This window comes from Argiope bruennichi, chromosome 6, assembly GCF_947563725.1.
Source record: "Argiope bruennichi chromosome 6, qqArgBrue1.1, whole genome shotgun sequence".
Lineage (NCBI taxonomy): Eukaryota > Metazoa > Arthropoda > Arachnida > Araneae > Araneidae > Argiope > Argiope bruennichi.
The window spans coordinates 42,679,744-42,704,231 of NC_079156.1; the positions used below are offsets into that span (position 1 = coordinate 42,679,744).

A 24,488-nucleotide genomic window follows, 5' to 3' on the forward strand; every position below is an offset into this window, starting at 1 on the left:
TAGTCTAAACCCGTTTCAAACAATCACGTGACTACTAGATTGCGCATACATATCCAAATGTAACAAACTTCTTTATCATTTTCTAATAACCCTAAAAGAGAAAAATTAATGCCGTAAAAGCGATAAATCGCCAATTTGTCGCCCATACATTTTGAGGCTTCAAAAACCCTAAACCGAAACAACATCATGTTCTCACATGATAATAAAAAGATGTTTTGTTTTGTTGTTTATCCCTTAAATTTGATCTCAAGTTCGATCATCTTAATCAGTTTGGGGGGATTTTAAGAAATTATAAATTAAAATCAAAATGTATCAATCATTTTGTAATATCGATAAAATAATAAGTTTCCTCACCGTTTACCATTAAATTTTAAGTAAAAGCATATAGTTTCATTCAAAAAAATACATGATTTGCTACAGATTCAGCATTGCTATCAAACAAAAGCTTCAGAATTATTCAGTTAAAATTGGTTTCTAATTAATCACTTGATTGATTTCCTCTGTGAAATAAAATAACAGTACATTTCCCACAAAAGATAGAATCATAAATTTAAACAGTATAGAAAATGTAACAATTAAGTTATTTACAAACTGCTTCTGGAAACAAATTTGATTTTTGAAAAAGGTAGAGGAATATTTTCATCTTTTGCTATATGCCAACTGAAGACTCTATAATTCCTTAATCGCATCTATACATCAGGGATACATTGTGTTTGAGGTTATCATTTTCAGTATAGAGGTTTAAGTGTATCCTATTTCTATTAAAACCTTATCACAACGGAAACATTTTATACTAAAAAAATAATTTTAAAAATTATAATTTAAAAAATAATAATAAGTAATATTATCGTAAAAATAAATAATATTAGTAATAGATAATAATTTATATTTTTAAATAAATAATTATATTTAAAAATATAGTCCTTTTATGACATGTATTTTTTTATTGGATATGCAATGAAAAACATATTTATGAAAACTTCTCATACTTTGGGATCAAAAAGAAATTCTTATTGACACTTTTTTTTCCCTTATTCTTTCAAAATTGTGTTTTACGAACTCAAAGAGATCTAAAACATGAAGATTCGTCAAAATCTCGAATTCGATTTTTTTTACTATTATGATATGTCCTCTGTATTTCATATAAGAGAAAGTAAAAAAAAAAATACATCAGTTGCTTTCTAACACTTAACTTTCATCCCTTCAGCTACGACAAACATTATCTGAATACATTGAGAAATGTATTTTCTTATAGTTCTAGCTACTCCATTCTTGACGTTATTTATCATTGGAAAAAACTTCACACAAACCTCAATAGACCTGATAGTTTTAAATAGACCTCAGTAAACTTTTAAAATTATCAATTCGGAAAAATGAGCTATTTCTTCACAGGTTTCTACCAGTAGCTCCAACCGTGTCGCCAAAAGTGAGACGGAAGAAGAGGAAAGCTCCGAATATGTGACAGCAACTGACCACTCGCCTCATTCTCCGCAGAGGACAGCCATCAGAAAGAAGGGTCCATCTGAAGATGACGTTCCTACATCTTTCGAAAGTTTCAGTTCTCCCTCCAAAAGCTCTGGTTACGTACAAGCTAAATCATCAGGATCATCACCATCACTTTTGCAGGAGGGTGGTATAATACCCCTTGACCAACAAAGAGAAGGTAAGTGAAAGAGCAATTTTTTCAAGAATGAAGTTCAATAAATACAAATATAATCCACATTTTCTTGTTTTGATGTTTTTAGTGGTTTCTTTAATTCAGTTTTTACGTTTTCTGTGGGTTTTATTCTTATACTTCTAATATATTAATTTGCTTTAAGTTTCACAACTGTTATTTTTAGTCCTTTCTTAGTTCAAGATTGTATCTTCATTTTTAATATGGCTGTTATGACTCGGAACTCCGCTTTCGTTTTGAAATCAGTTTATTTTTGCACAACACAAGACAGAGAGTTTCATGAGGCTAATTACATAACGATGATAGAAACTTGGCAGAGTATTTACAGATGAAGTAGACTTAAATTGATCAAATGTTCCGTGCATCAAAGAGATGAAATAACGTAACGTAAAAAATTCTATCCTTAAAGCAAAGACAGCATATTCTACTTAAATCAAAACCGGACTGCCAGATTCCAAGCTGGAATAAGATACAACGTAAACTCAAAAATGAGAATAAACAGGAAATATAAAACTTATTAGAAGTGGCAACAATGGCCTTGGTACAGAATTTGATGCATGTTTCTTAATTGTATCAGTTCAAATCTGATCCAGATCATACTCCTAGTCAGTTTCAGTTTAACTAGTTAGAGATATTGTTTACTTACATCTATTTATTCTTTTAAGAAATACCCAGAGTCTGAAAAATTATATGCGCAAAATAAAAATGCTATGCATTAGCTAGGGAATATAGTAGCGTACAGAGTACACCACATCTTTGTTATTCATAGTAGTGTACAGGGAATACCACAGCAACTGAGTTATTCATTGTAGTGTGCAGGGCATTCCTCACCATTTTAGTTTCTCATAGTTGTGTACAGGGCATACCACAACAACTGAGTTGTTCATTGTAGTGTGCAGGGCATCGATCATCATCTTAGTTGCTCATAATAGTGTACAGGGTACAGTAGTGTAAAGGGCATATCACAACAACTGAGTTATTCATTGTAGTGTGCAGGGCATCCTTCATCATCTTAGTTACTCATAATAGTGTACAGGGTACAGTAGTGTACAGGGCATACCACAACAACTGAGTTATTCATTGTAGTGTGCAGGGCATCCCTCATCATCTTAGTTACTCATAATAGTGTACAGGGTACAGTAGTGTAAAGGGCATACCACAACAACTAAGTTATTCATTGTAGTGTGCAGGGCATTCCTCACCATTTTAGTTTCCCATAGTAGTGTACAGGGCATACCACAACAACTGAGTTGTTCATTGTAGTGTGCAGGACATCGATCATCATCTTAGTTGCTCATAATAGTGTACAGGGTACAGTAGTGTAAAGGGCATATCACAACAACTGAGTTATTCATTGTAGTGTGCAGGGCATCCTTCATCATCTTAGTTACTCATAATAGTGTACAGGGTACAGTAGTGTAAAGGGCATACCACAACAACTGAGTTATTCATTGTAGTGTGCAGGGCATCCCTCATCATTTTAGTTACTCATAATAGTGTACAGGGTACAGTAGTGTAAAGGGTATTCATTGTAGTGTGCAGGGCATCCCTCATCATCTTAGTTACTCATAGTAGTGTACAGGGCATACCACAACAACTGAGTTATTCATTGTAGTGTGCAGGGCATCCCTTATCATCTTAGTTACTCATAATAGTGTACAGGGTACAGTAGTGTAAAGGGCATACCACAACAACTGAGTTATTCATTGTAGTGTGCAGGGCATCCCTCATCATCTTAATTACTCATAGTGGCGTACAGGGAACAGTAGTGTACAGAGCATACCACAACAACTGAGTTATTCATTGTAGTGTGCAGGGCATCCCTCATCATCTTAGTTACTCATAGTAGTGTACAGGGAAACAGTAGTGTAGAGGGCATACCACAACAACTAAGTTGTTCATTGTAGTGTGCATGACATCCCTCATCATCTTAGTTACTCATAGTAGTGTACAGGGTACAGTAGTGTGCAGGGCATACCACAACAACTGAGTTATTCATTGTAGTGCGCAGAACATCCCTCATCATCTTAGTTACTCATAATAGTGTACAGGGTACAGTAGTGTAAAGGTCATACCACAACAACTAAGTTATTCATTGTAGTGTGCAGGGCATCCCTCATCAGCTTAATTACTCATAGTGGCCTACAGGGTACAGTAGTGTACAAGACATATCACAACAACTGAGTTATTCATTGCAATGTGCAGGGCATCCCTCATCATCTTAGTTACTCATAGTAGTGTACAGGGTACAGTAGTGTACAAGGCATACCACAACAACTGAGTAATTTATTGTAGTGTGCAGGGCATCCCGCAACAACTAGGTTATTCATTGTAGTGTACGGAGCATCCCTCATCATCTTAGTGTAGAGGGCATCGTTTACAAACAATGTTTAACCACAGCGAATAATCTTTATCTCGGAAAAGCTATCCAAATATAAAACCTTACGATGATCCATATACATCACCGACCCAAAAAAAGGAAATCGAGAACAATGTTAACATGACTTTACAATCAAAAACGAACTCGATTAAGAAAAGGAATGAAAGTTTATTACCTCTGTATCATTGAAAACGTTGATCATCATTGAAAATGTTTTGTCTGCTTCAGTGCAGCTTCAGAACTTTGACGCATGGGTTCTCGGATCCGTGCTTGTCGTTGACAGTTCTATCGTTCTAGCTACGATCTCGATGTCAGGGATTACAGTTATATCGTATGACATGCACCCCCATAGTATCATGGGACAACAAGTTTTACGCAACAAACGTTATCCAAAATCATAAGTGATGCATAAGCAGCAAGTGATGCAATAAATCATAAGCAGCAACATGACAACACCAATTGATAATTTTAATTATGAATTTGAAAGGAAAATTATTGGCTACATCACTAAAAAGGTTCAAAATCTCTTTAATTTGATGCTACATGTAACCGACAGAGGACGATATTTCCAGCGCATTGGCATATAGAAAATGGGGTCAGACTAGGCAATATTTCAGAAAGATGTAAAAATTAGTATAATGGAATTGGCGAACTTGTATTGCGTTTATTGCGCCATGGATGGAAATGTACCAGATGTGTCCGCTGGACCCATGCGTCGAAGTTTCAAAGCCTGCATTGTAATAGTTAAAGAGATTTTGAACCTTTTCAGTGATGTAGCCAATAATTTTCCTTTCATATTCATAATTAAAATTATTATCTCCAAATTTTATCTTTCCTACCTTAACTTGTACCGCTCCTTTGGCACCCAAAAATTAATGAATTGCTTATAATCCTTTGCTGGTAACAGTTACAGTTCAATTCTTAAAACAGCAATTACTTTGCTTAGTAATCAAAATTTGTAGCTGTGTTCTCAATGATCTTCTATCTATACTGTTTGAAAAAGGACTAGTATTATAAACGTTTTAAACCTAAAGTATACATACAGTCTAAACTTGTGGCGCCATTGGAATTCTAAAAGTTAATTTAATTTCCCATTTGTTTGTTACAGTCTAATACACGAATGTGTAAAGCTCTAAAATGCCTTTTAGAACATTCTGCTATTACAAAAAGTCAATATATCTTTCTTCATAATTTTTAATGATTTTATCCAATTTTTAAATAATTTTTTTAAGTAAAAATTTTAATCTAATTTCACAAATTCATCTAAAGTAGACTTTTAAAGTTACATTTTACTAAATTGATACCTATGTTATAATGCCAATGTTCCGACGATATAAATTTGCACTGTATTGCTTAAATCTATTTTTAGGTTCACCTCGACTAACAACTGATGCAGACGATGCAAGTATTTACTTATCGGCTGCCCTACCTCCAGACGACCTCGAATCATCAGACGAATCCACGAAGAAAGAGACTCCGCCCACTACGCCTTCCACAGAATCCGAAGAGGGTTACACCCCGTTCCATAAGTAAGAAAAACATCGCTTGTTAATAATAACAGATACTGTGTCACAATTCCCGAAATTTATGGTTCTAAATGAATTTCTTATATTAATTTTGCAGCAGGAAGAAATAATAGGCAACCTTCTTCCAGAATGATAACAGCATTTACTTAATTTATTGAAATAAATAGTATTAAAATTTTTTATTAATGCATCCAAAAAGTTCTAGAACATATGTTATTGGTGAAGAATAAATGCAAATAGAATCGTTTTATTTGGTGTTTCTTTAAAACCAACTATCTTCTGGGTTCTTGAAATTTTTTTGTAAAAAGATAAAAATTATACTTCCCACCTCTTTCAGTGTCTTCGTTATTGCACTTCTTCGGAACTTAGGAATCGTTGACCTTTTAGTTAATTCTTCAACCGAAAAATAAATCCCATGAAGCGTGATCAGTAAGATGCCCTGGTTGTGGAATTAAGTGTTTTGAAAGGTAATTTTACATTGTGAGGTAATTGTGCATTGGTGTTGGGAAGTTTTGAATACAAATCATGAGCTACGCTCGTGCGCTGTGCTTAGATGATGAAGGTGAAACCTATTATAAACAGACGATCAAATTATTTTTCACTGTGCTTATGGCAATGGCATAATATTTTTATATTTGGAAAAGTATTTAAAAGTTTTTTTAATTAATAAATACTAAAAATTTGAATCAATTTGCTTAAAAAAACCATTTTTTTTTTCCAGATCATTCTACAATAGATCTAATCTAATTTTAAATGAATCCAAAATTAAAGAATTCTTAATGAAATGAAATAAAACTACATTCTTTCACACAAGTTTATTCAACAAATTGAGATAAATAAAATAACTTTTTCAGGCAAGAATTTTAATATTAATTATTGATATGAAGTGAGTTTATAGAATGAATATTGAAAGAAACTGAGAATTTTACTTTTCAAAAAACTTTTGATTCTTTGATATGCTTTCACTATTCTAAGTCATCTGATACTATTCCTTATCAATAATATACTTTAATTCAACTAATTTCTTAAATTCTAATATATAAATATTTAAATCTTAATAGTTCATTTTATTTTTTTAACTATTAACAGTAATATTTAATTCATATCATTCAAATCATTCTTTTCTTTAAAGTAAGTAGCTGAGAACTAAGTATCATGAGACACCAGACGAGTTTATTTTAATAATTTGGAATACAACAATTTAATGTCCTATTTATCAAACCAATTATTTCTCCTCAATTCCGATTCATAACTTTTCCTCTCTCAGTAAATGCACTTGTTTGTTTGAGATCAAAGGTCAATTGTGTTTTCATGGGAACCGGGAAATACAAATTAACGCTCTGAACAAAGATAAATAATTGAAATGTTGCCGTTTTAGAAAACGAAATTTTTTAGATAATGCAAATTCATGTTTTGAGTTTTCAGATCTAAAATGTTTAATTCCAGAAATTTTCATTTCTTTCATTTTTAATAACTCAAATGTAAATTATGTAAAAAAGAAAAAAAAATGTTTGATCGTTACATTATTTAGAATAAGTTTTTTAAAAGAAGCATTTAGTTTCTGTTAAAATTTAAAATTTCTTAATTAAAGTTTCTTAATTAAAAAAAGAACTTTAAGTATCTTTTGCAATAAAAGTAAAGAATTCTTTAAAATAAACTTTTAGCAACGGTCAAAAAATATTTTAAAAAACAGTTAAAAGCAACACATTTAAAAATGTAAGCAATTAAAAAATATTTTCAAAAACGGTTAAAAGCAGCAATGATTAAAAAATATTTCAAAACATGTTGATCTAACTCATTTTTCAGAATGATGCTTTTGAATGGTAAAAAAATTTCCTCAGCCTCAAAACAAGCAAATACAGCTCAAAATAAAACTTATAAATGAAGCCAAAAAAATAAAAATTTAAACATTCAAAGTCAATGGTAAAAATTATATCTACTTCATAAACTTTTGATTAATATTTTAATCAGTTTCTTATTACTGAATGATAATAGAAAATTCCGCAAAATAGATTATTCTCAAGATTTTTTTGACTTCAAATACATTAATGAAATGACTCCATTAAAGAAGTAAAGAATAAAGCGTTCGTAATCTCCAGATGGTATCAGCCATTTGCCCAATACAAATCTCTCCTCAACCTCCGCACAATTGTTAGTGTAACCCTTGGTTAATGATCAAAAGAGACTGGTAAATTATAATCTATATAAAGTTTGAGTCAATCCAAATATAACAAACTGTTGACAGCATTGCTTAAATTTAGTTAGCCGGCGTCCTGGCATAGGGGTAGCGCGTCTTCCTCGTGATCTGGGCGTCCCGGGTTCGAGTCCCGGTTTGGGCATGGTTGTTCTTCCTGTTCTATCTGTGAGATGAGTGAATGTGCCCTCCTGTAAAAAGGGGTTGTGCAAGCGAATGAGTGATGCGTGAGTGGCAAAGTCGTACTCTTGGCCCTAGTTGGCGCTGCTATAAAAAATAAGAGACGCTCCCCTCAGGCTTAAATCGCTGTCTTCGTGACAGCGGGCTTGTCAGTGGCAAGTGCCATAAGAAACAAACAAACAAACAAACAAATTTAGTTAAAATATAATATCACACAATGCTAATTAGTTACTTCCTTTGCAATCAATTAGTAATCTGTAAAACAAGTAGAAACTAAGTAAGATAATGAGTGCTTGCGTCGATATAAAGTAAAATATTAAGCCTTTCTATAATAAACGAAACTACTTTGGAAAGTCCCAAATCTAATAAAGCTTACTGGAAATTTGCAATCCTTTACTTTGTTGTCATTGATTCTGCTCGTTATCTCCAGCATGAAATGAAATAGCTCCCATAGGTCTCTTAAAACAAGAATGAGCCCGGCTGTTCACTTAAAATACTTCCATCGTAAAGAACCATAAAAATTTTCTCCGCTCGGTTCCAAAAAAAAGGGACGAAGATATTTCCCTTATTATTGGCATGCCTTAATTGTGAATATTTCAGCATTTCCTTAGATATTAAGGATGTCGATGATTTCACAAATAGAAAAGAGAATGATTCATATATACTCCTTAGCATTTCCATCTGCTCAATTTTTTAATCAGCTAAAATCGAAGTATTTTATTTTAACTTGTCATTTTATATGCGGAATTTCTCAGGATAGTGATTTTTGGAATTTATTTTCAACCTGTAGAAAATCTATTTTATGACTTCATCTAATATATAAAAATCTCATGTCACGGTGTTTGTGTTCGTACTCCTCCGAAACGGCTCAACCGATTTTTATGAAATTTTTTATGTGTATTTGGTAGGCATGAGAATAGGTCGTAAAGTATATTTCATAACGCTAGATAATTAGGATGTTCCTATCCCGTCATTCCATGTTCAACGTACGCTGATGAAATCAACGCTTGCTTGAAATCATCGTCACTGTTGCGTAATGTTGAAAAAATCCTGCTAAAAATAAACATGCGCGTCCAAATGCTACAAGATCCATCTGCTGACACATTCTCGGACCAATTGTTAGATATCGGCGATAGAAAAGTTGTTGTCTAATAAAATACTGGATGCATAAAATTGCCCACTCATTTCTGCATTATCGTTGATTCGCAAAATACTCTCATTGACAGCATATTTCCCGATGTTCGCACATAATACATAATTCATGCGTGACTGGCAGAAAGAGTCATTTTGGCAGCAAAAAATGTGGACGTCAATGATTTAAATTTCAAGATACAGTAGTCGTTGCCAGGCTACTTGGTATCATACAAATTGATCGATACAGTTTACGATGAAACGAAGCTGTAAATTATCCAACAGAGTTTTTGAACTCACTGGATTTGCCAGGCATGCCACCACACCTTCTACGACTGAAAGTTGGATCTCCGGTTATTTTTCTTTGGAATTTGAACCCGCCATGGCTGTACAATGACACGCGATTGGTCATTAAAAAATTGATGAAAAACGTTGTCGAAGCCACCATTTTGAATGGTAAATTCCGAGCCGAAAATGTTTTGCTGCCACGAATTCCAATGATTCTCACAGACATGCCAATCGAATTCAAACGCGTTCAATTTCCTATTAGATTCGCATTCGCAGTGGCAGTTAATAAGTAGCAAGATCAAACGATGTCTGTTTACGGCTTATATTTGGGCACACCATGTTTTTCACTCGTGGAATGTTCTCGCGTGGGCAAACCATCGAGCTTATTTGTGTTGGCTAAAGACGGACTGAGAAAAAATATCGTACACTCAATTTCTCTTCGAAATGAATATTGATTTTCTTTATTTCATTTTTATACTTTAGGATAAAAAGTCTATTACTTTTTTCACATTACGTTTAACTTTTAAGAGATCAAACAATGTATATGTTCGTTACGTTAATGAAATTCATTGTATTGAGAAAATGAATGGTTGGTGTGTTTTTTTATCGGTGATCATCCTCTACAGCGCTCCATTCCTCTTTCTGTCATAGATCCCAACCCCACACACTTACAGTGCATTTGTTAACAACCAAAATATTCACTAGAAATAATTTATAAGGCAGAACAACGTTTGCCGTGTCAGCTAGTATTGTTATAAAAATAAGTTATTATATTTCTCGAAAAAAAATATTTTCTTGGCATTCTTTCAAGAATCTTCTTTTTTTCTACTCGATTGTAAGATTGAAATTTAAGAAGGTTCATAATAATATTTGCAAAACAATTGTTAGAAGTGTTAATTCTTATCTATCTGTTACTTTATACTTGACTAGGATGATTTTATTATATTTCTGAGAATTTCCAATATTGTGTGTGTGTGTGTGTGTGTGTGTGTGTGTGTGTGTGTGTGTGTGTGTGTGTGTGTGTGTGTGTGTGTGTGTGTGCTTGCGCTCGCGCATGTGTGTGTGTAGTTAATGCAATATCTGAATGGATTATTTTTTTGCTGTTGTTATAATTATTTGACTAATAGAATACCATTCACGTTCGATGAATTTCAATTTCAACAACCCTCTACTACTAAGTGTTTGGTTCATATTATTTACTAGCCTCCTTTGGTCTCTAGAAAGATCATCAGCGATTTTAGTTATGTTAAATTTGTTATGCATAACTTGATGATCTTGATTCGTTCATCAAAGCGTTTTTAAGCATCAAATTACGATAAAGTTTTGCATGTGTGCCTTCCTAGTGGTACCAAGTCCCGTGATATTATAATAGCATTACGAATTTAAGTATCGGAACATTCTATTTTAAGTTATATGGTGTCTATCATGATAATGTAAAGTCCTTTTATTTTTTTTTTCTTATTCTAGAAATAAACAGCGCAAATAATAAACAAAACCTTTCTTTCTTATCTTTCAACAATAGAAGAAAACCGTAATTAAATATTCGATGAAACCATGAAAATGATACTTTTTGTGTTCGTTACAACAATTTCAACAATAGCAAATAGAGTTGAAATTTCTGCAAAAAAATACTTCTGACTAGCTGTCAAATTAAGGCGAGATATGCAAGGCAATCAAATTTATGTCATTAACTACCAACTTTCCTTTAATTTTTAAATGACTTAAAAATCATTTATTTGAATTCAATATTATTTTACAAAATTATTACAGAAAGACATCAAAATCTTACTTAATTTTTTAATTAAATCTCTAATTAAAATTTCCGAAAAAAAATCAATGATAAGTAAATGTTTTTTTCTTCAAAACATATGAGAGTCAAATTTGGTAGAGGAAAGTCAAACAATGTATCTTGCAGTGCTCCAACAGACACACCGCTAACATCCCTTTTTACTTTTATTAGAGAGATATTGTTTTCTTTATTATTCGTGTTCGAAAATGCATAGCATTGAGATTTAATGCACTTATTATCAAACACTTTTTTTTTTCTATTTTTTAATGTCAATCACACTTATGCATTTTCGGTGAATTCACTTATACTATTCGTCTTTTCCTTACCCAGAGCCCATCATGACACTAGCGGAACTCCTGACTCGGACAGAACGAGCGACATAACGGCCCTCTTCGATCCCTCTCCTGAACCCCTCTCAAGCCTTCAAGAACCCCAGACTGTCATAGAAATTCGCAGCGAGGCTACCTCCGAAGAAATTCTGTCCATGGGTAACGATGACGATGATATGGATAAAATCGATGATGAAGATAGGTGAGATGAGCTCCCAAATCATCTTCTTGTGTCAAAAATTAAGAAATATTGCTAAAAAATATATTTTTATTCATTTATTTATTTGCTGCATTACTCTACAAATAAGATTTTATATGACACAGAAAACAATTTTTGTTTTTGAAAGTGCTTTGATTTTACTTAGCAAGTTCCCATATATAATTTAAAGAATTATTTCTTTCTATGATAATTATGATACTATTATCATTTGTATCAATCAAACGGTAATTTTTAATTTTTTTTCTTTGTATATGTCTTTCTGTTACAGTATTTCTGTGTAAAATAAGCATAATCAGTTTTAAAAAAACTCTTTCATATCTGTTACGGTATACCAATAAACGTAAAATATCTCATCTTACAGAAAAGGGAAAACATTACTCATTTTTTGTTGAAGATCAATCCAAAGTACAACAATAATCCAACAATATAGGTATAGCCCTTCATCAAAATTTAAGTCAAAGCAACATTTTCGTCTCTGTAATTAAATATGATCAGATTTAAACTCAAAGCAAAGATTGATTTCGTTTGATTTCTTGGTATAATATCCAGTTTAAAGTCGACTGTTATTTTAAACTACATTTTTGTAACTATGCTTTTGATTTATGGTCCGATGATGAGAATTACTCTAAAGTGTCATTTTACTCTCTCTGATATTCATCAGCAAGAGAATATATGACGCTTGGCGATAGAAATAAACATCATTTCCTCATAAATAAGGAATATTTGGTGGAATTGGAGTTTTGATATCAAAACTGAAACTTTGGCCCCTTTTGTTGATTACTATAAATCAAGGCAAACAATAAGTTGTGAAAAAAATAAAGTTATACGGATTTCTTAAGTGCAATATTCATTCTGAATATTTTAGTACAACAATTATTTGTCTCACCACTTGACTTTTTCTTTTCATATCTTTTGATATTTTCTGGAAACTGGATCTTTCATCTGGACTTTTTTTTTCTGAAAAATTATTTGATCCTTCGGTTTGCAGCTTCCCAAGAGGAAATGGTAGTCGCAGTGATCGAGGCGGTTCCGAATCGTCGGAAAGTTCCAGCGTCCTTTCCGGCCTTCAGGACATGGAGAACGTCGTGAAATACGGAGGTGGCATGGAGCGCTTACAAATGGGTTCTTACGTGCCGCTCGATATCAGAAAAGCCGATGAACTATCGACAGTTTCCGAAGTCTCCGAAGAAAGCAGTAAAAACGGAATGATTCGAGTACGAAAGTTAGTGTTATGATTCTAAATTTTCATTATATGCATGCATTATTGTCAATTCCAACTTAATGTTAGTAATAATGATAAAAATATGCAAAAATTATTTTTCTATTGAAGTAATAAATATTAATGTTCTGAATGTTTAATCTAAAGAATTTTTTTTTGTTGAATATTAAAAAATATTTGCTGATTTGTTTCAGAATCTATCTACTTATTTTTATGAATACCGTTTCTTCGAAATCATTTCTTGATTATTGTATATAATATAATAATGGCATTAATCGTCTTCTAGTTTTATAATATAAGACAGTATCAAAAAGTTCGAAATTAGTTCTGTACCATGCCAGAAGATGCCGCTAAAAGCTGTTCGCACAATTGCTAGGAGCACAAATATTCATAAATTAATGTTCCAACAGATATTGTACTATATGCATCGGTAGATATGCCGCACTTTTTTTAATTTCTTTGAGCAATTATTAAGCTTTTTTTTCGCTTTTTTTTTAATCCTTTCTCTTAATTTGTCATTTTTACTATCCCAAAACGATCAAAAGACGAAAATGAAATTTTATGTGAAACTCAATAGATCTGCTACACATCAATGAGTACGCAATGCATTGATGTACCAAGATTATGATGTTGCCGCAATGAGTCGTGCATTGTATTTTGAATTTCATGCGTATTTCAGGAATGAAAAAGCATCTCTGGACCAGACCAGAGATTCATCCTGAAGCCCAATTCAAACCAAAGACTGTGCTTGTTAGACTTTCAGAAGCTTATTTCGAGAACATATCCCAGAAATTGCAAGAACTTTCTATCAAAGGATAAGAACGATGGACCATATTTTAAGATACTACTACAAGTTGTGCAAAGGGTTTTGAGTGGTATGCACACTTCACGAGCAAAAGAGATCAATGGAAGAAGAAAAGAGCTTTGTTGCATAAATCTAACGCAAATCCAGGAAATTGTTTTATGCACTCTGAAACATGTTCCATAAATGGCAGGAACTCTATATCAAAGGTCAAGGACGCTGGTTCGTATACGGCGATGCTGCCATAAATTCCATGGGCTTGGCACACCATTGCTTTGCACACTCCGTAAAGCTGATTTCTAGAACACGTAAAATGGCATGGTCCTCTGTATTAAGGACCAAGGATGATGGGCCGTATTATGACGATACTGGCATAAATTCCATGGGGTTGGCACACCATTGCTTTGCACACTCTGTAAAGCTTATTTCTAGAGCATGTACTAAAAACGGCGAGAACTCTGTATTAAGGACCAAGGATGATGGACCATGTTATGACGATGCTGCCGTAAGTTTCATGGATTTGGCACACCATTGCTTCGCTCATTATGAAAAGCTGATTTCCAGAACAGTTCCAGAAATGGCAAGAACTATGTATCAAGTTCAAAGGATGATGGGCCATATTATGGCGATGCTGTCATAACTAGTGTAAAATCTTTTGAATGACACTCGCACTTTAAGAACGAGGAAACTTTTCTGTACAGTGAAATTCATAAATATTATGGAGATTCAATTCAAATTAAAAAATAAGTTTAAAACGACTCAAGAATTTTATTTATTTAAGATGTATGTACACACTTGAAACTTCGAAAATCGTTCAAAATATCGAATATTTTTTTATTGCTTTATAATGTTCTCTGATCCTTTAGCTTTCAAACGATAACAAGATGTTGTCAATATTCGAAATATTTCTCGAGTTATAATTATTTTTCTAGAGATGCTTTCATTAAAAACTCTAGTTACGGTGTTTTTAAAGTCATTTTATGAAGAATGATATTTTTCCACTATGTTGCTTCATTCAAACAATCATAACTCAACAAGAAATGAACCAAATACAGTTATTTATATATCAAAATAATCTGTATGAAATAGCAAATGTTTGGTGCCTCAATCAAAGTTATATTTATGGAAATAAATTTTTAACATCTATTTAAAAGTTAAAATGACAGAAAAAATCTCGCTTTTTCTATTCATCGTTGATGAAAAAATTGTTTAAAAAAAACTATATATATTTTTATAACTTGATTGAGGCAGACAACATGAAGACTCATATTAGGCATCATTTCCAACTAGAATTGTATGTCTGTACAAATTGGAATTTAAGATATCATGTTTCAAAAAATAGGCTAATTAGCTCATTAAATATTATTTAATTAATTAATAATTAGTGTAATATGGTTTTTCTCACTGAAATGAGTTTAAACATATATTAATGACCTACTGTGAAAAAACTGGATTTTTAAAGTTAAAATTTTAAAAAAATCTTCTAGTGTGTACGTACGCATTCCATAAATGGCAAGAAAGCTGTATTGGGAAACACACATAGCTTTAAAAAATTAGAATGTGTTCATGTTAATCATTATAGTAGTTTCTTGACAACAGAGTTAGTTTCGAAATTTTTTGATACTCCCTCATAATGCAAATCATGCCCATGAAATATAAAGTAATGAAATCTGCAATGATCAAATCTTGATATAAAATAGATATCTAGCGGCGCCAAAAGATTTCTTCTTGCCTTGCCTATTGAATTAAAAGTTCGAATATAGAACATCAATTTAACTTTACAATATCAGCTCTTATTAAGTTAATTATATTATGTCAAAAAATTCACTTTTAGTCAAATTAAAAACGTTAATAAAACTAATGAAGAATACAGCCTCGTTAACGACTTTTATCGATTTAGAAAAGCTATTTATTACTTTTTCTGTCCTTGCAAGACTCTAATGGTCTGCAATTTCGTATAATTAGCTTATCTACTCTACTATGAGTAAATTACAGTAATTCAAGAAGAGTAATGAATCTGAATTCAAGTGTATTTGAATTCAGATACCAATTTATACATTAATGATCAATTGATGAAAGAAGTCTAATTGTCTCAATTCAGCTTGTATTTATGCTGCTCGTTTCTGAAATTAGTCAGTTAAAATTAACAAAAAGAATAATTTCTACATCCATGTTTCTTTCAGCTATTAGTATTACGTTTTCTCCATTTTGTAAGGACATATTAATGAGAAATGTTCACTCTTTTTAAAGTTTGAATTGCAAAAGGATTTCTGCATTGACGTCAAAAAGTCTCAAACCTCATTACATGAAATTCAATTAAGTTGCTAATGAGCATTTCTGTTTGAAGGGACATTCAGGATAAGGATATTTCGGTATTCTTTTCAACAGGACAACTTTCTTTACAGAAAATTTCTTGTTTCTTAGAATCTATTCGAATGAAGAGAAGTTTTTGCATAACATAATTGTAATTGAAATTCATTAATGGCTTTTGTAATTTTGTGTGTTTGTTTGTGGTTTATTCCTTGCAGTATGGTCTGTCAGAATTATCAAAAAGTATCTATTTTGAGAAACTAACTAGAAAGAATATATAACATGTATAATAAAGGAATTCCAAAAAAGTTTCACGAGCCTATTTCAAAACGCTTCTATAGATTTATATTTAAAATCGGAAAAATACTAGATAGCATCTAATACTTTGAAAAATTAAACTGTTTAAAAAAGCAAACACCTGATTTAGAATTAATTCCTTTATAATTGAGGCAGTATGATTTTGAAAAGTATTCCTAATTAGAGATTGATTTCATTAATGCAAAATTATGGCTACCTTTTATATACTTTTAAATATTGATCAATTATATAATTAGTGAATATCAAAACTTCTCATATTAAACTTATTTGAATCAAAAAGAATAATCTTTTGAATTCATCATTTGGTTATTTAGGGAAAAAACATCCATTATAAATTAAATATTTATATATAATTTATGACATATTTGAACATAGAAATACATCTTATTGGAGAAAATTGCTTTAGTTTCTTTCAAAGAAAACCTTCTCGGCCTTTCATGGCTTAATTTTTGCCTAGAAAATATATCTAGTTGCCGATTACTTCATAAACATATTGTTTTTCTCTTCTCTAAATATGAAGGGAGTAAATAAAGTAGTGGCTATGTAATCCAGAAAGTCACGGATCATCGGACATGCGCAAACAGAATGTCAGAATAGTGAGAACGACGCTGTTGTCGATACATAAAAGCGTTGATTCTGTAGAAGTAATAGTTGCGTGGCATTGAATTGGGCAATATCGTTTCTTCCACCCTAAATCATGTTACGAAAAGTGAAGAGCATTCGTGGATTAAAATCCAAGTTATCCGTGACAAAAATGCATTGAAATGTTATCCAGAAATATCTGAACCCTGTGGCACAAATATGTTACCATATAAGTTAGCTGTACGATGGGTCAAAATGTTTAATGCGGGTCGGATTCAGATTGCGGATTCACAGCGTACAAGTTTGTCGTCCATTCCTCAACCTCTCATTGACATCATAAGTGGTCCCTGTTCCACAGAACATCAATGAACTAACCGGGAATTATTTGTTATAGTCGGGCTTAGTTATCAATCAATTGCACATACTGAAAAAAAGTCTTTGCATGAGGAAAATTGCTTCCCATTAGATTTAACATCGATAACTAACGTACAGACAATCTATCTGTCGTGTTGCATGCAATATTCGTTGTCGTGTTGCACGAGCACATACTGAAGAAAAGTCTTTGCGTGAGGAAAATTACTTCCCATTAGATTTAACATCGATAACTAACGTACAGACACTCTATCTGTCGTGTTGCATGACAATATTCGTTGTCGTGTTGCACGAGCACATACTGAAGAAAAGTCTTTGCGTGAGGAAAATTACTTCCCATTAGATTTAACATCGATAACTAACGTACAGACAATCTATCTGTCGTGTTGCATGACAATATTCGTTGTCGTGTTGCACGAGCACATACTGAAGAAAAGTCTTTGCGTGAGGAAAATTACTTCCCATTAGATTTAACATCGATAACTAACGTACAGACACTCTATCTGTCGTGTTGCATGACAATATTCGTTGTCGTGTTGCACGAGAACATACTGAAGAAAAGTCTTTGCGTGAGGAAAATTACTTCCCATTAGATTTAACATCGATAACTAACGTACAGACACTCTATCTGTCGTGTTGCATGAAAATATTCGGTGTCATGTTGCACGAGCACATACTGAAGAAAAGTCTTTGCGTGAGGAAAATTACTTCCCATTAGATTTAACATCGATAACTAACGTACAGACACTCTATCTGTCGTGTTGCATGACAATATTCGTTGTCGTGTTGCACGAGCACATACTGAAGAAAAGTCTTTGCGTGAGGAAAATTACTTCCCATTAGATTTAACATCGATAACTAACGTACAGACAATCTATCTGTCGTGTTGCATGAAAATATTCGTTGTCGTGTTGCACGAGCACATACTGAAGAAAAGTCTTTGCGTGAGGAAAAATACTTCCCATTAGATTTAACATCGATAACTAACGTACAGACAATCTATCTGTCGTGTTGCATGAAAATATTCGGTGTCATGTTGCACGAGCACATACTGAAGAAAAGTCTTTGCGTGAGGAAAATTACTTCCCATTAGATTTAACATCGATAACTAACGTACAGACAATCTATCTGTCGTGTTGCATGACAATATTCGTTGTCGTGTTGCACGAGCACATACTGAAGAAAAGTCTTTGCGTGAGGAAAATTTCTTCCCATTAGATTTAACATCGATAACTAACGTACAGAAAATCTATCTGTCGTGTTGCATGAAAATATTCGTTGTCGTGTTGCACGAGCACATACTGAAGAAAAGTCTTTGCGTGAGGAAAATTACTTCCCATTAGATTTAACATCGATAACTAACGTACAGACACTCTATCTGTCGTGTTGCATGACAATATTCGTTGTCGTGTTGCACGAGCACATACTGAAGAAAAGTCTTTGCGTGAGGAAAATTACTTCCCATTAGATTTAACATCGATAACTAACGTACAGACAATCTATCTGTCGTGTTGCATGAAAATATTCGGTGTCATGTTGCACGAGCACATACTGAAGAAAAGTCTTTGCGTGAGGAAAATTACTTCCCATTAGATTTAACATCGATAACTAACGTACAGACAATCTATCTGTCGTGTTGCATGACAATATTTGTTGTCGTGTTGCACGAGCACATACTGAAGAAAAGTCTTTGCGTGAGGAAAAATACTTCCCATTAGATTTAACATCGATAACTAACGTACAGACACTCTTATCTGTCGTGTTGCATGACAATATTCGTTGTCGTGTTGCACGAGCACATACTGAAGAAAAGTCTTTGCGTGAGGAAAATTACTTCCCATTAGATTTAACATCGATAACTAACGTACAGACAATCTATCTGTCGTGTTGCATGACAATATTCGTTGTCGTGTTGCACGAGCACATACTGAAGAAAAGTCTTTGCGTGAGGAAAATTACTTCCCATTAGATTTAACATCGATAACTAACGTACAGACACTCTATCTGTCGTGTTGCATGACAATATTTGTTGTCGTGTTGCACGAGCACATACTGAAGAAAAGTCTTTGCGTGAGGAAAAATACTTCCCATTAGATTTAACATCGATAACTAACGTACAGACAATCTATCTGTCGTGTTGCATGAAAATATTCGGTGTCATGTTGCACGAGCACATACTGAAGAAAAGTCTTTGCGTGAGGAAAATTACTTCCCATTAGATTTAACATCGATAACTAACGTACAGACAATCTATCTGTCGTGTTGCATGACAATATTCGTTGTCGTGTTGCACGAGCACATACTGAAGAAAAGTCTTTGCGTGAGGAAAAATACTTCCCATTAGATTTAACAGCGATAACTAACGTACAGACACTCTATCTGTCGTGTTGCATGACAATATTCGTTGTCGTGTTGCACGAGCACATACTGAAGAAAAGTCTTTGCGTGAGGAAAATTACTTCCCATTAGATTTAACATCGATAACTAACGTACAGACAATCTATCTGTCGTGTTGCATGAAAATATTCGGTGTCATGTTGCACGAGCACATACTGAAGAAAAGTCTTTGCGTGAGGAAAATTACTTCCCATTAGATTTAACATCGATAACTAACGTACAGACAATCTATCTGTCGTGTTGCATGACAATATTCGTTGTCGTGTTGCACGAGCACATACTGAAGAAAAGTCTTTGCGTGAGGGAAAATTACTTCCCATTAGATTTAACATCGATAACTAACGTACAGACAATCTATCTGTCGTGTTGCATGACAATATTCGGTGTCGTGTTGCAAGAGCTGTAAAGAGCTGTTTTGGGATTGTGTTATTTAGAGGTATTGGAATACCCTCCGTACATCTGACATAAATCTTTGTGACATTATTGATCGGTGATTAAATTGAAGAAATGTAATGTAACTTTGCTTGTATGAGCATTAAAAAAAGGTTCTCAAATGCGTTGCCCTTAGTAGTTTATTTACAACACTGGTATATATAAAAAATAAGAACATAAATTAAACTTGCCGAATAAAACAATAAAAAAACAAAAAATTTCTAGCAAAATATATTAATTTAAAAAAATATTTATTAAATGTTTCAAACCAAAATCATTAATTTTTTATTGGTTTTTACCCTCTGATGACAAAGGATATGACAACAGCATGTTCTTCGAAAATTTTTGAAAATATTCAAAATCCTTTTGCGTGATTCTGCAAAGTGTTGGAACTCTTTAAGTTAAGAGGACTTATGTACGGTGTCTTAAGATCCACATTCTTTTCAATCCTATTTATAAATTCCATTCAAAGCCCCCATTCATGATCCATTAAACTGTTGAATCTCGCATTTTAAGAAACTGAGTCTAACATTTCCTAATGCTGAAACTTCTTCCCAATTAATTTATTAATTAATATCAAAACTCATCAGCATATCTTTCAAATAGTTTTTCCCTTATAAGCCTCAAATGAAAATGTTCTGATTAAGATTTCGAAATACCCATATTACTACCAGTTAATATTTGTTGTTAATCTTAAAATTCGCACCCATAATCTCTCAAATGATTGAATATTAAAAACTTTGTTTAAAGATTTTTTAAACGAAATTTCGATAGTGGAAGTGATATGGTAGTGATTCGTTTCGATAGTGGAAGTGATATGGTGTGGAAAACGCTCATTCAGCAGGCGGCAGTAGAAAAAAAACAACGACGTTTATTTACACGAAGACAGGACAGCACAAAGACGACAACTATATACAACATAGAGAAGACAATTATCTTCAGCATAGATGTGCACACAGCAGCACACAACAAGACTCTACTGCAGACAGTAGCGCACAGCTTAGTTCAGCACTAGCTTGACTCTGTCGCTGCTCTGCTAATCTCTGGAAGACCTATTGTTTACCGTCGATTCCGACTACAACTCCGGCAGCTGCAAACTGCATCCTTATATAGGTCTCAGGAGGCGGGGCTAGAAGCCTCTCAACCAATCAGGGACTTTCGAGGCGTATCTCGGTTCCCAATGGAAGGATCGGGAAAATTCTCGATGTTTCGGGTATAATCTATTTTGGCGCCAAAGTCGCCAAATTCATCGCCAAGTCACCAAATGGTCGCCAAGTTTGTCGCCAGGCTCTGGGACCTCCGACGCGACACCCGGAATCCGTCCAATACAGATGACTGTAAAACAGTCTTTCTGTTGATGGAACCAACTATGCTGGGAAGCAGCATCACAGATTCGTAACAATATCTATATGCATATCTTTTAGTTTATCTATTGAACTAAAGATTTATATGATTAATGTCTCCGATGATCAGAGCTCTCAATTTATCTGAGGTTCCCTAATATCCATATTCATTCAGTTAAATTACTACCAGTTAATATTTCTTATTCAATCTCAAAACTCAAGTACATAATCTCTCAAATGATTAGAATTTATAGCATCAAAAACTTCGTTTAATGATTTTTAATATCCATATGAATTTTTTTCATTTAGTTAATCAATTTCCCTCATGATATAATGATTATTTAGCTTATTTGATTGATCCCTCCAATGATCAGACCTTTCAATTTATCTGAAATTCCCTCATATCCATATTCGCTCAGTTAATTTATTAGTTAATCAAAAACTCATGTGTATAATCTCCCAAATGTCAAGGAATCTCAAAAATTTAATCTGAAGATTCTTAAATATCCATATTCATTTTTATTAGTTTATCAGTTAAGTTCAAAACTCATATAATTGTTCATTCAAGAGACCAGATCTACTTGTTTGATGTTTCCTGAAATCTATATTCGTTTTTATTAAATTTTCATTCATTGTTAATTGTATTCATTATTCAGTATATATCTATTTTTAACAATTTTAAATAGTGTTCTATATTGCCATAGAAAGAAGTCAGACCGCAAAGCTTCAGAGGCGTCTTCGATATCAGAGGACCACCAGAGTCGTTTTGGTACCCCTAAAGGAGCACTATCCTCCAAACGCTCGTCCTCTTCCGAATACATTCCCTCCGAGACGACTACCCCCGACAGCACGACGTCTGGAAGCTTCGTCCTTGATAATGGATCCTACACGGAGAACGGTTCCTATAATAGTCTGTCCAATCACGATGCTAAGACAACAGAGGAATCCTCCAGTCAGATGCTTGGGGAAGAAAGCAAGGAAAAGAATGTGAGTGGAAGAAAAAATAAATAATCTTTTGGTTCCTTTTTTTCTTTTCTTTGATTTCCGATGGTATTAAATTTTTATCCAATTCTTTTAGAATTGCTTAGCTAAGGAATTCCATTTCATGGCATAATGCAATCGCTTTCCAAAAATGGGTTGTCTCAGTGGTTAACTTCTCTTTTATGTCATGGATATTTGAGAATTTTTGGAATAAATAACAATAGATTCGGGAATGGAAAGAAATACGTTTAGCATTATGTGCATTGTAGATTTTTGAATTATTCTAGTGATCGATATTTGAATGTGACTTTTGCATTGTCGTTGGGAAAAGTTTGTGAGTAAGTAGATGATACATGTTTCGATGTTATTTTAAAACAATCAGAGAAGGAAAAAAAATCAAAATTAAAACTTTATTTCAACAGACTTTTAATATTTATCTGAAAGCATTGAAATAATATGGGTCTTGTTTTATTCCCATTCTTATCATTTAATTTGTAGAATTTGTCATATAAGTCGATTCAGAAATCTATATAAAATAATAAGCACAGTATCCAGTCAGAATAAATAAGAGCATAGAAAAGAAAACGTCATCAATTGAGCTTGTTAAAAGGGTCTCAAACTGTGGTCACTATCCACAAGTGAATCGCGAGTCAATATTTGGAGGCTCACAGCAAGATCTTAAATGAACACATATCTTTTCCCAATTTGCAAAAATACTAAGTCAGCTGATATTCTTCATGGTAGCAACACGAAAAAATAGCGCAACACGCGAACAAGTAATTCGTGTAGAATAACAAAAAGTAAAGAAATTAAACTTGTTTTTTAAATGGGTAGAAAACTTATTTAAAGACGCACTTTTTGCTTGGGATATATGTATAGCATCAATTGTTATTCCAACCTGTAGTTTCACTAAAGATTATATTTCCATATAATACTTGACACCTCGTTCACCAAATCAAAAGTTCCCTTTTGCTTTAAATATTCAGTTCAGAGTGCATCGAATTAATATTAAATAATTTAATTATCATCTGAATAAACATTTATTATATTTATTAAAAATAATTTTTTTTCTTTACAAAAGTTTTCTTTTTTTAGTCCATAAAACTTCTTTCGGAATAAATGTGTGCTGTTCGATCTGAAAAAATTCAGTACGGGGAGGAAGAAATAAATCTCTAGAGATTCGTTTCATAAATTGTGGTTCACAATGTTTAAAAGTTTGGAAACCCACGAGAAAGAGGATACCCATAAATAAAGAATGGTTAATCAATTGCGAAAAAAAATTTATTTACTTGACAATAATTCACTTTTGAACAGTATGAGGGTACCTTGGATTGATGAATAAAAATATGAGATTGTTTCTGGACGCAAAATTATCTTATAATAGACTTATTAAAAAGGTCTTTACCAAGTTCTTTATACAAATGGTAAAGTCAGTAACTTAGTTCCTCTTTAGAGAACGCCACCGGTAAGATAAGTTTTATACCGGCTTTATTTGTTAAATTAATATTTTTTAATACAAAAGTATTTTTGCCATTGCACTAAATAGTTTGTCTCAATCTTTTATGCAGGGCAGTAAGACAAGAACCGAAAGTGAGTCAGCAAGTGAAAGTTATAAAGAAAGTAAATCTTCAAAGACACCGCTTCCACCTGAAGAAGATTCACAAGGGAGGAGTAAGTCAATTGTATTATAAGCATTCTCTCTTACAAGTATTTTGAATAAATATTTCAAATTTACAATGAGACTTTTAATTTGACATCCATTACTGAAATTCAGCTTTTTTGAATAACACTATTGAAATAATAAAAACATTACATTCATTTCCCTTCTTTGGCACTCTTTCTACTAAGCCTTTAATTAATTTATTGTCCTTTGTGACTTTAATAGTAGTTGATGTGAAATTGACTTGGCTTCGCATAGACTAAATTCGTTTCACTAACCAACATCTGTTTGATGAACAGCGCGCAAAGTAAATTTTACAGTTGCTCTTAGCTTAAATTAGAGATCCATGTTTCATTCCCC

The 24,488-nt window shown here is 33.0% G+C and overlaps 1 protein-coding gene across 1 annotated transcript in view; it reads left to right on the forward strand.

The window, feature by feature from the left end:
- LOC129971726 (uncharacterized) overlaps positions 1–24,488 on the forward strand; it is a 109,103-nt gene that overhangs the window by 10,351 nt on the left and 74,264 nt on the right. The window contains exons 5-10 of the mRNA XM_056085703.1: positions 1,393–1,663; positions 5,425–5,584; positions 11,494–11,694; positions 12,701–12,934; positions 22,192–22,474; positions 24,037–24,139. Of these exons, the coding sequence (XP_055941678.1) occupies positions 1,393–1,663; positions 5,425–5,584; positions 11,494–11,694; positions 12,701–12,934; positions 22,192–22,474; positions 24,037–24,139 (1,252 nt within the window). The remainder of the gene's footprint in view (positions 1–1,392; positions 1,664–5,424; positions 5,585–11,493; positions 11,695–12,700; positions 12,935–22,191; positions 22,475–24,036; positions 24,140–24,488) is intronic.